General features: G+C 40.5%; 1 protein-coding gene across 3 annotated transcripts in view; it reads left to right on the forward strand.

Moving 5' to 3' along the window:
- Positions 1 to 293: 293 nt before the first annotated feature.
- The window catches only part of CAPN7 (calpain 7), a 35,717-nt gene continuing 20,518 nt past the window's right edge, over positions 294 to 15,492 (forward strand). Inside the window, exons 1-9 of one of the 3 annotated variants that reach the window (XM_055708314.1) lie at positions 294 to 515; positions 4,806 to 4,914; positions 6,865 to 7,022; positions 9,233 to 9,300; positions 10,420 to 10,620; positions 12,119 to 12,205; positions 13,081 to 13,207; positions 13,952 to 14,037; positions 15,004 to 15,097. In XM_055708314.1, coding sequence (XP_055564289.1) covers positions 414 to 515; positions 4,806 to 4,914; positions 6,865 to 7,022; positions 9,233 to 9,300; positions 10,420 to 10,620; positions 12,119 to 12,205; positions 13,081 to 13,207; positions 13,952 to 14,037; positions 15,004 to 15,097 — 1,032 coding nt within the window. In that variant the 5' untranslated portion in view covers positions 294 to 413. Of the gene's footprint in view, positions 516 to 4,805; positions 4,915 to 6,864; positions 7,064 to 9,232; positions 9,301 to 10,419; positions 10,621 to 12,118; positions 12,206 to 13,080; positions 13,208 to 13,951; positions 14,038 to 15,003; positions 15,098 to 15,492 lie in introns of those variants that run through there. The other 2 variants (XM_055708313.1, XM_014285533.3) reach the window with 2 other exon arrangements.

A 15,492-nucleotide genomic window follows, 5' to 3' on the forward strand; every position in this document is an offset into this window, starting at 1 on the left:
GCCCCCTCCCCACCGCGCCTCGCGCTACACGCGCGCGCGCACTCGGCAAACCCGAGGAGCCCCGCCCTCCCACGCGTGCCCGAGCACGCAGAACGCCACGGCCGCCCGCGCCCGGCAGGGGGCCGCCCACCCACGCCTCGAAAAAACCAACCTACACAACCCAAAACAACGCCCAGGGCGCATGCGCACTGCGCCCCCGCGGCTCGGGGCGGGGCGCGGCCGGCCTCGGGGCCGGGGCAGCTGCGGTCGGGGCAGGTGGGTGTGGCCAGAGGAGAACGCGTTTACGATGAGGGCGGGGCCAGTGGCCGTGGCTGGGCCGGGAAGGCGGAGGAAGCGGTCGGGCTGGTGGGGAGCCGGAGCGGATTTGAGTGGGGGCGGCCACCGTCGGTGGTGGCACTGGGAGGGAGCCGGCCATGGATGCCACCACGCTGGAGCTGGACGCGGTGAAGTTCGCGCAGCTGGCGGTGCAGCGGGACCAGAGTGGGCGCTACCAGGAAGCGGTCTTCTACTACAAGGTACGGGGGGGCCGGCAGCGGCTGCCTCACTCAGGGCGCCGGCGTCCCCTTCCCCCGCGCCGCGGGTCGCCCTGAGACCTTCGAGCTACCGGTAGGTTTGCGATCCTCTCCTCAGCCCCCGGAGGGCCGGGGGAGGGAGTGGTGGCCTGCTGCGGCCCGTCTCGGCCCGGCCTGGCCCGGCCTTGCCCAGCCGGCGGGGAGAGGTGCCCCTGGTCAGCGCCGCCTCAGCCGCTGCCCTCCCCTGGCGGGTGCGCCCCGGAGCCGACACCGCTGCCTGGTCTTCGGGAAGACATGCCGGTTCCAGCCGAGAAGAAAGTGGGAGGCCGGGCGGGCGCTTCGAAAGTTTGTCCGTCTCCGGAGGAGCAGCGTCCTTCAGGGCAGGTTGCGAAATGCCTTTTCCCTACGTTTTATTTTTAGGTGGGAACAAGCACTGCCCGTGCGCTGCTGTTTCCTGACGGGCTTTAGGGGTAGCGGTGCAGCTGCCGTGCTTGAGAAGTGGGTATGGGCACTTCTTGCAGCAGCTGGAAGCACCACTTCGGTGCTTACCGGGAAGCTTCGTCGTAACCTGGCTATAAACGCCCTGCCCCGCTGGTTCCCCGCCTTCGTTCCTGCCCTCAACCCTACCCCCCGCCGGGCCGAAAGACTGTTCAGCTTTATGTTGGAAATGTAAGCGCGGAGCTTTTGGCGGAACTGCAAGTGGGCACACTGCAGCTCTTGAGTGTGCAGCTGGAAACAACTCAGTTGTATAATCAGTCATCAACTAAGTGGAGAAGTATGTGGTGAAATTCGGGATGCTCAGCAGTAAGCTAGCTTTACATAGCACGCTACCAGTAACATGTTTTTAAACACATGTGAATATGCTTTCTATTAGGGATCTGATCTTATTATATCAATACAGCTTCAGGTTGGTGTGATTAAGTCAGTTCAGTGTCTTGCTCAACATCTATAGACTTACTACTGCTATTTAGTGGCTTCTGTGCAAGCATTATGCATTTTTCACCTGTGTAAGTTTTCTCATTTTGTTGGATTTATGTTTTGCAAAGTTAGGTTAAAGTTCCATATCCCGCTAGCTTTACTTCTGACTTGCAGTGGAGGGATTTCTTTGATGCCTATGCTTTTCCTTGGTGCAGTATTCTTTCCATGTATTCCGTTATTCTGTTGAAGTAATTAGCTTCCATTAACTTGCTAAGAGATCTGTAGTTAGCCTTTTAGTTGATGAGTACTAGATGTCTTTGATATGTGTAAAAAGCATAGTGCTGTCATGGTTGCCTATGCATCTAAATGTGAAAGGACATGATGAGGAGTATTTTTTTTTTTTTTTTTAACCTGATTGTTAATGTAGGGTGAGCTAAGTTTGTATACATAAAGCATATAATGCAAAAGTTAATGCTGATAAGCTCTGTGTTTGTCAGCAACAGTGTGTCTACATGGTCTGCTAGCTAGGTGCAGTACTTCTTTATTGCACGTTTCTCAGTATACCTGGAAGAAATTATAAAGTGCTCTTCAGAAGAAAACCATCTTTTTGTGCAAATAATCACTCTTGTATGCTTTTGTATGGTGTATGGAAAAATCTTTCACTTGTTGCATGTGGGTGATACTCTTCCTAAGTGCAAAAATGCATCCCTGGCTGTCTTGGTGCACTTCAAGCTACATGTGACAAAGAATATAATCTAGACAATGTTTTCTGTATGCAAAAGCTAGGCCACAGAGAAGCAGAATTGTGGGCACTGTTATGTGTTAGGAAAATGTTGAATCACAACAGCAGCTAAGACTTTTGGTATTCACACAGGTGACTCTTGGCAATCCAAGAATAGGTATTGATTCTTCTGTCAGATTATATGTGACAGTGTTGGTCTTCAGGAGTTGTGATCAGGAGGAATGCGAGCAAACTCAGCAGATACCATTAAAGCAGAATTCTTTGTGTATGATTTAGCCCAGATAGGTTTGACTTTCCAGATGTTGCCTGAAGAATCACTGTCCATGTTAGATTAAACAAGAGTAGTTACAAAATATCATCTAGTATTTTGAGGGTACTTCATGCATTTTGTTTGGACAGTGCAGATAATAAGCTCTGGCCTGTCAGCAACTTTTATCAACTGCTCTAAGCAGTTCAGAGCCCACAGGTACAATTACTAAGCATGTGGAAAAGCTCAGGTACTGAAATGGATTCTGCAAGAACTGGTCCTAAAGGATGAAGCCTGGGAAATGCTACAGTTTGTTGCTGGTAAAGACCAGATGGACCTGTCTGAGTGGAGCTCCTATGGCTAGCAAGTGCTGTTTGCTTTCAGCTTTGTGTAACTTTGATAGATCCCTGTTGGAGGGCTGCGTGTGAACCAGCTTAGGGTAACTTGCTAATGGTGCTCTACAGAAATGTCAGAAACATTTGGGCACCTGATGACTTCAGCAAAACTGAAGACTTGTTTAGTTTGGCTGTTGACCAGCAGTTAACGACTTGCAAACTCATGATGAGTGGTTAGCTTAGTGTGACTGTGGCACACTACTCATCCCAAATAATAGTAGTGGCATTGAAGAGATCATAAATACTAACTCTGAATTGCATATTCATCTTGTCACTGGAAACAGCTGATGTGCTGGCTCTGCAGACAGTTGGCCAACTGCTTCAGTCCTTTAGAGGCTTAATTTATGAAAGACTGTTTTCATTTATGTTTACATCTTAAAACCAGGCAAAACAGTTGTGCTTGAAATCACAGAGACAGTGTCAATTATACGTTGGGTTTGCAGCACTGGTTTGGAAATCCACATTCGTTCTTTACATCATATGTAGACAACTTACTATTACGATACAGCACCTGTTTTGTCAGTCTGTAGTTGTGGTATGTCACAGACAGATACATGCATCCTTTGAGCAGTTATCTGTAGTGTGCTTTTTTTTTCCCCTCACAGAAAACAGTAAAAAGGATGCTAGATCTTAATGGTAGTTAATTGCTATATATCTAAATGGAACAATATTTCTGTTTGCCTTTCTCTTGCTGTGGATGCCTTATGTGATGTGATATGGTGATGGATGTTGACAGGGAGTATGTAGTAATTGGTTCTGTGATGCACGTCAGTGAAAACTTATTGTAATAACAAGTGCAGGCTGTATCAGGACACGTTTTTAGCTCGGGCAAACTAGGCAGGTATGTATGGTAGAAAAGTGCTAAATTTGACAAAAGTCATAGCCAGAGGGTAATTTGTGTGCTTTATGGCCATGTCCTTACCCTATGCAGAGCAGCCCCTCTGAGCACCATCTTTGTGGAGCAGCTCTCTAGTTACTGTTCTTCTTCCTATATACTCAGCCTGCTAAGTGATTTGCCTCCTCTCTTCCATTGCTGCTGGGAAGAGGAGCACTGTCACAAAAGCGTGGGTTTTTTGGTGCCAATAATGAGGACAAAATAAGGTTTTTATCCTCATTTTTGAGAGTGACAAATTTCAGTTCTCCATATGCTTCTGAGACTGTGTTAACTCTGTTTGTTGCAGCCCTGCTGAACCTTACATGTTTTTCATAAATTTAGTGAATGGATAGACAGCTTATGCAGCTGAAGGGATTTTTTCTTAATAGATTTGTGCAGTATGGAAAAAGCCTTGATGCAGATAACATACTGTGATTCTGACCTGAAGGCCTACGCTCTGTCCTGGAAGTAGACTTTCATCAATATCTAGTGTTTTGTGTGCCCACAAACATTTAAAAAAACCAAAGCTTGAGGAGCTAGGAAACTTTAAATTTGCAGACTTTCCAGATTTGATAGCTTTATGTGAGTCATACTGAAAGAAGAGACTTTCTAAACCAAAACTCGATGCATTTGATTTTGAAAAGCTTTTATATTGGTTTACTTTCATTATTATTAGATTAAATGCAAATAGCTTGTGAGCAGCTTATTTATTTTTCTAACCTTAAATCCACAACTTTAAAAATAAAAGGCAGTTTGTGGCTTGTAAGCTCTACTTCACTGATTTCAGTGCATGTTTGAAAAAATTTACTTAAAATCTCCTAATTCCATGCGTATGATACAGGCAGGCCTAAGATCTGGCCTTGTGGAACCTCTGAAAGTGTGGTGGTTTTTTTTAGTCTTATACGTTCTCTCATGTTTGAGAAATTGAACATGGTCTCATTTATAACTTTGAACTTACTCTTCACAGCAGAATTTCCTTGGAGCCACTGTGTCTTTTTGCAGATGTAGGGGCTTGCTTGCTTTCATGCAGCTCACGGCTGCTGTAGGCCATCTGTTTATGGAAAGTAATTTTCTAGGCAACGAACATTAACTTTGTCTCAAATTCTTCTCCCTGCAGGAAGCTGCACAAGCCTTGATTTATGCTGGGATGGCAGGGTCCAACTTGGAAAATATTCAAGAAAAAATAAATGAGTACTTGGAGAGAGTTCAAGCTCTCCATTCAGCAGGTGGGTAAGGAGCTTTCTAATTAAACATCTGCTTAAATTAATTGAGTGGAAAACCTTTCGGTGCTGTGAAATATGTATCAGTGATGTTTGCTTTGGGTTTCATTATTCTAATTTTCTTGTCCTTTGTGAACGACCACATATACAATGAGCACATCAGTGCTTTGAATTCTGATACATCAGAAATAAAGCAGAGACTTACTTTCTGAGGACTTGGGTGTGGGTATTCTTTTCTTTTAAATATTCTTGGGAACCACATCTGCAGAGAAAACCTGAGAAAGTAATTAAATATAGCAACAAAAATTGATCGGGGACAAATCAAAACTTGCATCAAAGCCTCAGCTGCATGATAGATTTGAAGCAAGTGGATACTTATGTAGAATTACTAACTTTTGAGAGAGCAAAAGAGCTTTTTGCTTTCATTAGGATTTCCTTGTTTGATCTGGTTTTAGTGTTTGTGCTTAGACCAAAATCTCAAATTTTTGCACACCTGCAATTCTCAGTTAGAGTCATAGAATCATTTGGCCAGAAAGGGACTTTGGTATGTCTATAGACAACTCCCCTGCTCAAAGCAGGGTGGACGCTCATTTTTGGACCAGGTTGGTCAGGTCCTGAGAACACACGAGGACAGAAATTCCCCAGTGCCTCTGGGTGCAGTTGTCTTTCTAGTGTTGGTTGGGTTTTTAAATATATCTAGTTGGATTCTCCCCTGTTTCCATTCATAGCCACTGGCTCTCAGAATCACAGAATGGTCAGGGTTGGAAGGGACCTCTGGAGATCATCTATTCCAGCTCCCTGCTAAAGCAGATTCACCTGGATCAGACTGCACAGTGTCACATCCAGGCAGGTTTTGAATGCCTCCAGAGGAGACTCCAAAACTTCTCTGGGCAGCCTGTGCCAGGGCTCTGTTACCCTCAAGGTAAAGAAGTTTTTTCCTTACATTCAGATGGAACTTCCCACATTACAGTTTGTGCCCATCGGCCCTTGTCCTATCACTGGGCACCACTGAAAAGAGCCTGGCCCCATCCTCTTGTTACTCACCCCTAAGATATTTGTATGCATCAGTAGGATCCCCTGTCAGTCCTCTCTTCTCCAGGCTGAACAGGCCCAGCTCCCTCAGACTTCCCTCATTGGGGAGATGCTCCAGTCCCCTCCTCCTCTTTGTAGCCTCCGCTGGACCCTCTCCAGTAGTTCCCTGTCTCTCTTGAACTGGGGAGCCCAGAACTGGACACAGCACTCCAGATGGGGCCTCACCAGGATAGAGCAGAGGGGGAGGATCCCCTCCCTCGACCTGCTGGCTATGCTCCTACTGATGCACCCCAGGATCCCACTGGCCTTCTTGGCCACAGGGCACACTGCTAGCCCACGGGCAACTTGCCATCCACCGGGACTCCCAGGTCCTTCACAGAGCTGTACCCTGTGGGGTGTTTGTCCTAGACACCAGGCGTAGCATTTATCCTGTTTGAATTCCCTGAGGTTCCTGTCAGCCCATTGCTTTAGCATGTCTGTGTCCTTGAGTGGATTGGTTTGGTGGGGTCTGCAACCTTTATGAAGGTGCAGTCCATCTTTTCCTTCAGGTCATTAATAAAGGTTTTAAATGACATAGGCACCTGAGGAACTTGTATTTTACCGTAGGTGGTGTGTTTTCACAGGTGATGCAAAATTTTACATAATTAAACATCTTTGTTAGTGTAGTATGAAAGAGACTTTATTTACATTATTTGGCATGTGAAATACCCTGAGAGTGTACCTCTGCTTTGTGGCCTGGGATTGGGGGTGGTATTTTATTGTCCTTGCAACGATGTTTTTGGCAAAGTTTAGAAACATTTTGGTTTCCAGCCAAGAAGTAGATATTACCTCTCTGATTAGAACTGCTGGTGTTTCAGTAGCGTGTTAAGGATGTTTTTACGTGTCTGCTGCTGTAGAAAGCTAAATACTTTCTTTTTCATTTAGTTCAGCCACAGAACACAGACCCTCTGAAGTCAAAACAACAGTTGGACTTGGAGCGTGCTCACTTCCTAGTTACACAGGCTTTTGATGAAGATGATAAAGGCAATGCAGAAGAAGCTATAGAGTTGTACACAGAAGCGGTGGAACTCTGTTTGAAAACAGTATGTTAAGCTACAGGTTAACTTGGTAGAATTATGTGATGGTAAGAAATTCTTCCATTTACACGAGTGACTGACCCTTAAAGGCTGGCTTAAAAATGGAGTACCTGTATTTCTAAAAACTATTTTAAAATCTTTTTTTCACTTTTTTTTTTAGTCTTTCTTCCTGTCTTTGTTATGTTGCTATTCAACACTGTAAATTTGAGGGGACTTGTGATTTATATGTTTTTTCCTCAATTGGGTTATACTAAAAAACAGAAATGTTCTGGAACTTCTTTCATGTTAATTTTTGCGCTGGAGCGAGTGCAACATTAAAACAGAAATTAAACACAGTTAAAACTGAAGATAACTTCCAATGTGTCAGCTGTATCACTTTCTGAGTACATTAAGGGAAGCAGTTAAAGGAAAATCTTTGTAAAACTTTCTGAAAATGTAATGGTCTACTGATGCTAAAACTAGTAAAAATACTACTTGATTACTCAGTGCCTAAGATGAAGGTTATTATGAGTGAATTCAGTTCACACTGAAATAATGGTAAGAATGAATTGGCCATTACATAAATGCTGGAGAATATAATTACAGGTACTGCTTTTTTCCCCCTTAAGTCCAGTTGCCTTAACTAACTTATTACAGGAAGAGCTCACCATCATAATGTAACTCCACCAAGTCTGTTTTTCTTTGTCCCCTCTTTTCCCTTTTTATAATGTAAATATATGTGGGTTGTTGGGAGGGGTATGTTGCTTTTGCTACATGGTACAGTGAAATCTCTAAATTCTGTAGACTGGTTGGGTTTTTATTTTGTAAGTTAAAAAACCCTGGCAATACAGTGTAACCAGATCAAGAGTTAGCAGAATTGATCTAGTTTTGGCACTTGAGCTGTTGGAGCAGAACATTCTCAGTCTCTTACCTAAAACTTAATGTGACAGTATACAGTGTTTTCTCTGGTGTGTTTCTCCTTCTGTTGTGTCCGTGCATGCAAATATTACTTATGTATATTGAAATTACTCAGGAATTATTTCATATTAACAACTGCTTTTATCAGGCGTTTCATTAGGTACAGATACTGCTGAAGTTTCTTTTAATCTTGAGTAGCATATTATTTTGTTGAGAGGCCTGTAGGCTTTGTCCTTTGGGGTGATCGAAAAGTACCTTCTTCTTTCCAGGGTGAAAGAAGATTGAAGGAACTCTTCTATCTTGACGCTTTACTTCTTTCTCCTCAATATATTCATGTGGAGAGATTTGTTTCTTCCTTACCCTTGAAGTACTCGGAACAGCCGTTCCTCCTCTTCTATAGCTGACTCTTAGATGAGTGTGCTGGTGTTCCATCTCCACTACTTACTTTCATACAACTGTCAAGTCTTTTCTACCAGGAACTCAAAAGTGTAATTTGTATTTACAAATAAAATGAAAATCGAGGGTGTTTCTAGTTCTGTTTCTTGGGACCGTATGTAGCTTGCCTTTTTGTTTCCCCAGTTGACCTAGCCGACCTCGGAGAACTGGTCAAGGTACAGAGCTAGAACCTGAAACCTGCTTGTAGGTGTCACAGGAGAAGCTGCACCTCGTGTTGTGGTTCTTGAAGGTTATTTAGTTGCAGTAGCATGCTTCATCTGTAAGAAAAACAAAAGCATAAACTGTCATAGTTGACCTCCCAACTGGGAGCAGATGTTAGCAATATGGTTACCTTTTTTTGTGCCCTGTCTTAGATTATTTTATGCCTTAAATGTGCAAAAAATATTTTTTTTTAACTTGCAAGCAGTCTTGTTTGTTTGTATTTTATGAAAGTGTAAATATTCACAAATTTTTTTTCCTTACAGTGATTATTTTTTACTTGTTTGGGGAAAAGAATTGGAACACATCTAAGCTCATTAGTATATATAAATTTGGTTTTGTCGTCTTTCTGCCCATAGTTCTTTAATATGGATAATTTTTCTGGCAGATTTTTTGTATATACAGTGTTTTCCATGCTGAAGAATTCTAGATACTGTTTCTGTTATATGAACATTCACTACCACAGCAAAATGATACTCACTTACTTAGTATGTTTTTTTATGCTGAGGTTTAAAAAACCCAAACATTTCTTCATTTCAAAAGAGAATTGAAAAAAAAGCTAGTTGCTGTTTGTGTAATTTAAGCTCAGTTTGTCAAATTCTACAGTTACATTAAAACTGCAGGTTTACTTGATGTGTAGCTTTTTCTTTTATTTTGCATTTAAGGCTACTGAAACTTCAGAAGCAGGCCTCCAGTCAAAGCTGAAACAGTTGGCTCGACAAGCACTGGATAGGTGAGTATGGTTAATGTTAGCAGATGTACTTGTGAGGTCTAAGTGCGCTCTCTGAATTGATTCTCAATCTAGCATGTCTGTTCTGTACTGCAAAGAATATGGATTCTGGGTAGACCTAGCTCCTGTAGAGTTCTCCTTGGAAACAGCTGCCAGCTGCTATACTGCTGAATGTAGCAGCTGTTACGCCAGCCTTCTGGGAATCTTGGACATGCAGAAATAGGAAAGGACTGTGTATTTGTTAGTACCAATGCACTACTTCAGTCTTCAGAGATTTCAACTACAGTTTTTGGTTTCTATAACAACACTGAGTTCAGGCCAGCATGAAGTCAGGATGTCAGAGTCCCTTCATAAGGAAGACAGGTTGGAAACTGGCTAATAATTGACAGTAGTAATCTAATTTTATAGGTAGATCTAGTGGAGTGGAGTCATTATCTGAAACAAGTTACACAATGGTAAGTTCAGCGTAACTCTTTTTTTAATCAGCTGTATGATGGTGAATAAAAGACTGTGTTGGGCTAAGTTTCAGAAAGCTGTTTTTCAGCACTTTTCTCCCTGTGTTCAAAAAAGCCACAACAAACCAACCCATATTTTGCATGTGTGTGCCTATCTAGCAACTTAATGCACAACAACAAAATATGGCTCCTGAATGAATACACAGTCTTCAAGCAGTTGAAATGCTGGGCTGTGAGAATGCTGGTGGGTTTTTACTGCTATTGTAGTGGCTAGACAAATTAAATCCTGAAGGTGTGAGAGGACACAAATCAGTTTTCTCTTTCTGTGTTTCAGTGGTCTTGTTCTGAGGTTCCAGACACTTAATCGACACTTACACAAATTCTCTTATTAGCATAATGTAAAGGCAACAAAAATCTAATGAGTTCTGCCAGAAGTAGCTTATATATGAGTTGGAAATGCTATATTTTAATTGATTTTAGAGCAGGAAAAATAAAGGAATACTGGCATAAGAATTTTTTTTTTCCTAGGAAAAGAGGTGTTGGTCATCTTGGGCATTTGTTCATTCCATTTAATATATGTGGAAACATGAACTGTGTAAACCAATAGTTGAACCATAACTATATTTTTATCATTGTTGTAAATGAAATGCATTTTTATTTGCTTTAGAGCAGAGGCACTGAAGGAATCTGTGTCAAAGTCATCGCAGAAGGAGAAGTCAACTGCAGCTAAACCAAATCAGCCAGTCAGAACCTTCTTTCCACTGGGACCTGATTTTTCTTTAAATGATAAACCACAGACAATCAGAGCAGTACAAGCTAGTGAATCTCATGGTCAGAGATACACCGTGCAGGAGATTGAAGTACTCAGGTGGGTTGAAGACTAGTTTTTTCAAAATGTTACCATTTGTGCTCACATCCTTTGTGCATCTTACACAGTAGATTGAAACAGCTGAAGCATGAGATGTAGAAACAGAGGGCTGGAAAACTCTCTCTTACAAAAGCCATTGCTAGTTTTACCTACACATTAATAAATTATGTTCTCTGTGTACGCGATTAGTGGCTTTTATTCACAGATCATGCTTTCTAGTCTGTGTTTAGAACACACTTCCTTGTAACTCACTGCCAGGATTATTTTTCATAGCCTTATTATTATGTTATATATAACCTATATGATAGAGTTCATGAAAGACCTGGCTCTGAGCAGCCAAGGTACAAAGATGGTTTTGTAGATCGTGCAGTTATAATTCATTGTAGTGAATGACTGTAGGATTGTACGTGACTGTGAAGGACTGCAGTGTAGAACTGTGACTTCTGTTGTATCCAGTTCCTTTTGCTTTGATTTTATTATAGGTGGAATGAACTACAAATAATTCATAAAACTTTTAGCCTAAATTGTGACTTTTGAAAACTATCAAATATGTCTTAAAAAAAAAAAAAAGCATTGCCTGATAGATGTTTTAACCTTCCTCTTCCTCCTCATGCAGTAAAAAAGATTATGATAGAGGTGGTGCTCAACACTGCCCACTGCCCAGGATTTTATCGTCAAACACTTAGTCTGCCTGTTAATTTTAGGGGACTTAAAGGGACTGAGGATATGGTCATGAAGATAGAAATGTACACGTGTTGGAAAAGCTGCAAAGCAATGAGAATTACCTTATTTACTTTTTTTCCTCTGCTATTGCCTGTGCAGTGGATGTTTCTGGTTTTGTGGATGGTTTGGGATTTTTGGTTGATTTTGGTTTTTTTGTTGTTGGCTCAGTCTTGCAAGAGAACCTCAAGTTGTTTCATATCTTTAATCATAACTTGATTTAAAAGTATTTCATGTACCTTTTTCAGTTAACTCCTTGTTTGAAACCTAAATTACATTTGCATTTAAATAAAATTCTCGTTTCTCTTTAGTTAAGTGTCCTCATTAACACTTGCAGTATTTTTGTTGTTTGACAGTGTTCCAAAATACTGCCCCAGTTAGTTTAAATCTAAGCCTTGCTAATTGTTAATTGCTGTCAACTTATCCTAAGACTCTTCAATGAGAGTCTCTAAGTGACTTAAATTCTGTTTAGACAAATGTAGTTTTTAAATGTGACTTCTAGAACTATGAAGAGGTTTGTGGATGATAATCATTTCTGTCCTGGTATGGTAGCTTGTCCACAGGTATGTACTTGCAGGATTAGTGACTGAGCCATCAAGTTCTGCACATTTTAAACCCAAATAAATACAGTGGTCGTTTCATTTTCAAGAGGTACTCATCTTGTTTCCAGAAGCACTGTGTCTTGTTAGTTGTTAAAAACAATTTTGTTGTTACCTTCTGGAACTTATTCTTTGAAAGATGATGGATAGGTTTGTAACTATGTTTTTATGACTTGCAGGAAAACTTCAAAAATTAATGGCATTGAATATGTACCTTTTATGAGTGTTGATCTGAGGGAACGTTTTGCCTTCCCTATGCCATTTTCGTAAGTGTGATTCAATTACTGAAGTTTATGTTTGGTTTTATTTCTAAAGCATTGCCATATTTGGTATTTCTATATTTTCTTTTTCAGGGTTTAAAGTTGTTTAAGTGGGTTTTTAAACATAATTCAGCCAGAGATATTTAATACTACCATTTCCTTCTTCCAGTCAGATTTTAAAACTTTGATGTAAGCTGATTCTGTTCTGCAGTGCTTTTGCAGTTTTCTTCAGGCCTATAAGGACATCATTAGATTTGGCTTTTTGGAGTATTGTGCTGGGCTGGCAAGTTCTGTCCAGTTGCTGATTCTACTACATGCTAATGAGTTTAGCTCCCTCTGCCTCAGTTAACCTGTAAAATGAAGGCAATAGACATTTCCTCTCTTCTGAGGAAGAGGTATATGTAACGGCTAGACCTTCATTTATGAGCAATATGTTAAGATTGCATAGTCATAAAAGTCAAAGACACTTGGGGTTTTGTTGTTTGATGGCTTGGGTTTTGTGGGTGTTTTCCAGTTTTCTGCTAAAGGCTAGCAAGACAAGCCTTGATATTTTCAGAACTGAAGAGACATTTTATTATTAGTTCATATTGAAATAAAGTGAAGAATTTGAGTTTTTGCTGGTGTAGATGCCTTCATCAAATTCCATTCTCCTGTTCAGTCCTGTATGAAGGAAGCCCTTGGGTTTTATTTCATGTTTTTAATGTTTTTATTTTTTTCCCTAAAAATCACAAACTTAGCAGTAGTGTTCTTTGAAATTGTTTTACAACTCTGTATACAAAGCCATGTAATTTTGCACCATCAATCAAACATATGTAGGAGTGGACATACTTTTCTAAACTGCTATTGATTTATTTCTGCTTTTTTTTCTCTCTTAAATCTAGTGATAAATACGGGAAGTTACCGTTATCCCCCAAACAGAAAGCTATGTTTGCCAAGTGGGTGCGACCAGATGATATAACAAATAACCCTACGATGATTTATACTGTATCAAGTTTCAGCATAAAGCAGGTAAATTGTTCCTGAAGAGAAATGTGTGCTGCTAGCAGTTTCTTGCAGGGGACCTCATTGTTCAAAAAGGAATCTCCAAATGTGAGAGTGCTTTCCTTGGTTTTTATGAGATTAAATGAATAAAAAGTATCACTTCAGATTTCCTTGCATTTTCTAGCCATGAGAGTAGAGAGGTGTGTTAGCAGTAGGAGAATCAGAATCTGAATTCCAGTTGAAAATCTTGTTTTCCAGAAATAGCGGTAAGGTTAGTATGAAAAACAGCAAGGTGTACTCTGCAGCAATTTGTTCACTTGATTTACTGCATGTAAAAAATAATGAGCAAGACTTTAAAATTTTTACTTGACTGGAGGCAGAATGACCCATTAACAATACTGGAAATGTCTTGCTTAGTGTTAAATTGCAGGTGGCCCAAGCTATTCCAAAATCAACAGTTGATTATGCTATTGGATATGGTTTATATTACACAGTGTTTTGGGGAGGAAGGAGGAAGTGTGAGTGAATGCTGAAGTACCTGCACTTGCCTCTCATTGTCGTTAATAATTGTAACTCCAGCTGGCTTTGTAGGGGCTTGATGTTGTGCAAGGAGATATTTCCTGCCTTTCTAGTAGTTACTTTGCTTCTGCATTGAGATCTTTCCCTTTTGAAGGGAATTGCTGACTGATGATTTTACTTCCTCTTTACACACCCCCTTTGTCTTTCGGTATCTATTAGTGCACGTCCTCACTGGTTTTCTTTTCTTCATAGACAATAGTGTCAGATTGTTCTTTCGTGGCATCACTAGCTATCAGTGCAGCATATGAAAGAAGATATAACAAAAAATTGATCACCAGGTAAGTAGCTGTTTCTAAGATCTTTTCAGACCTAATACTGCCAAGCTTTTGCAGTATGTTCTGTGACATTCGGACATAGTAAAAGCTATCATTTGTTTCACCTTCATCTCCTTGGGGCTGATGTGGCTTCAGCACTTCTGAGAGGGAAGCCAACTTTACATAGATATGTATACAAGCACTGGAGTCTTAACTTCAGATGTGCTTTGAGGAGTAATAAGTAATTTGAAAGGTTTAGTTTGGTTCTTAATAGAAATTTTACACATAATGCTTTTTAGATTTATTTTCCTCCTTTGCTGTGCCAACTGCTGTGGAACAGGTGGTCCCTCTTGCATCTAATTGTAGAATTAATGTTAACAACACTAACTCTGTTCAGCTCAGCTGGGGTCCTGTAGTAAATTTGGCATGGGCTTGGCAGACTGCCAGGAGGCTGTTGCCAGACAGGTGTGTGAATGTCGTTCCTGGATTTTTTTTTTGTTTTAACCTATGCTCAATAGAACTGAACTTATATTCTTTTCAAGAGCCATGAGTTCTGCACTGTCTTCTTCAAATGTTTGACTTGTCATTCAGGCAAATACTGTATTTCTACTACAGATATGTAAGTATCTGTAATATAATAATAATAAATATATGTAAATATACTACAGGTATACAAAAGTAAATACCATTTGTTTAGTAGTAAGATAAATTTGCTTGTCTTACTGCTATTGGAGAAACAATTAGGTTACTTATGTTCTTTTTGTTACTGTATTAAGGAGAGAACTGGAGCAAGAGTGAAGCCTGAAAAAGAAAACCTATCTAAACATCATTGTCATTTTTATTGACTTTGAGCTGCTCTTTCACTAAAGATTCCATATTTATGTTCAGCGTAAATTCTAGAAACAGACTATGTTAATCCCACTTTTATTGTTATCAGTGTATGTACAGCCAAGCCATTTGTCACAATTTCCTTTTTTTTTTTTTAAACAGTATAATTTACCCTCAGAATAAGAAAGGAGAACCGGAATATAACCCATGTGGCAAATACATGGTGAAGCTTCATATCAATGGTGTACCTAGAAAGGTAAATGGTGTTGGGGAGACCTAATCCCGTTTCTGTTTAAGTCACGTTTTAAAGGCTTGGTCTGCTTCACTGTGAAGCTATGCTTACATAGCAAACACTTAAGATATGTTTTGTTGGAAAGCGTTTTTTATTGTTAAACCTTTTGAGATTCATTTTGGTTGTGAAGTATGTAACAGAATGCAGGTATTTCTTCTACAGACATTCATGAAAACAGCCTTATTCACATCAAATTTGTTTTAAAATCCTTATATTGCTTAAAAAAACTATGAAAACCATACAGGAACAAAATTATGCATCCCATATTTGTGAACAGGGTGTACAAGTAATCTACTTTTCCAGTCCCTCTTAGAAGGGAAGTTACAGAACTAAAAAAGTACAGAGGGGGGCATCCAGGA

Source organism: Falco cherrug, chromosome 4 (assembly GCF_023634085.1).
Source record: "Falco cherrug isolate bFalChe1 chromosome 4, bFalChe1.pri, whole genome shotgun sequence".
NCBI classification, from domain to species: Eukaryota; Metazoa; Chordata; class Aves; order Falconiformes; family Falconidae; genus Falco; species Falco cherrug.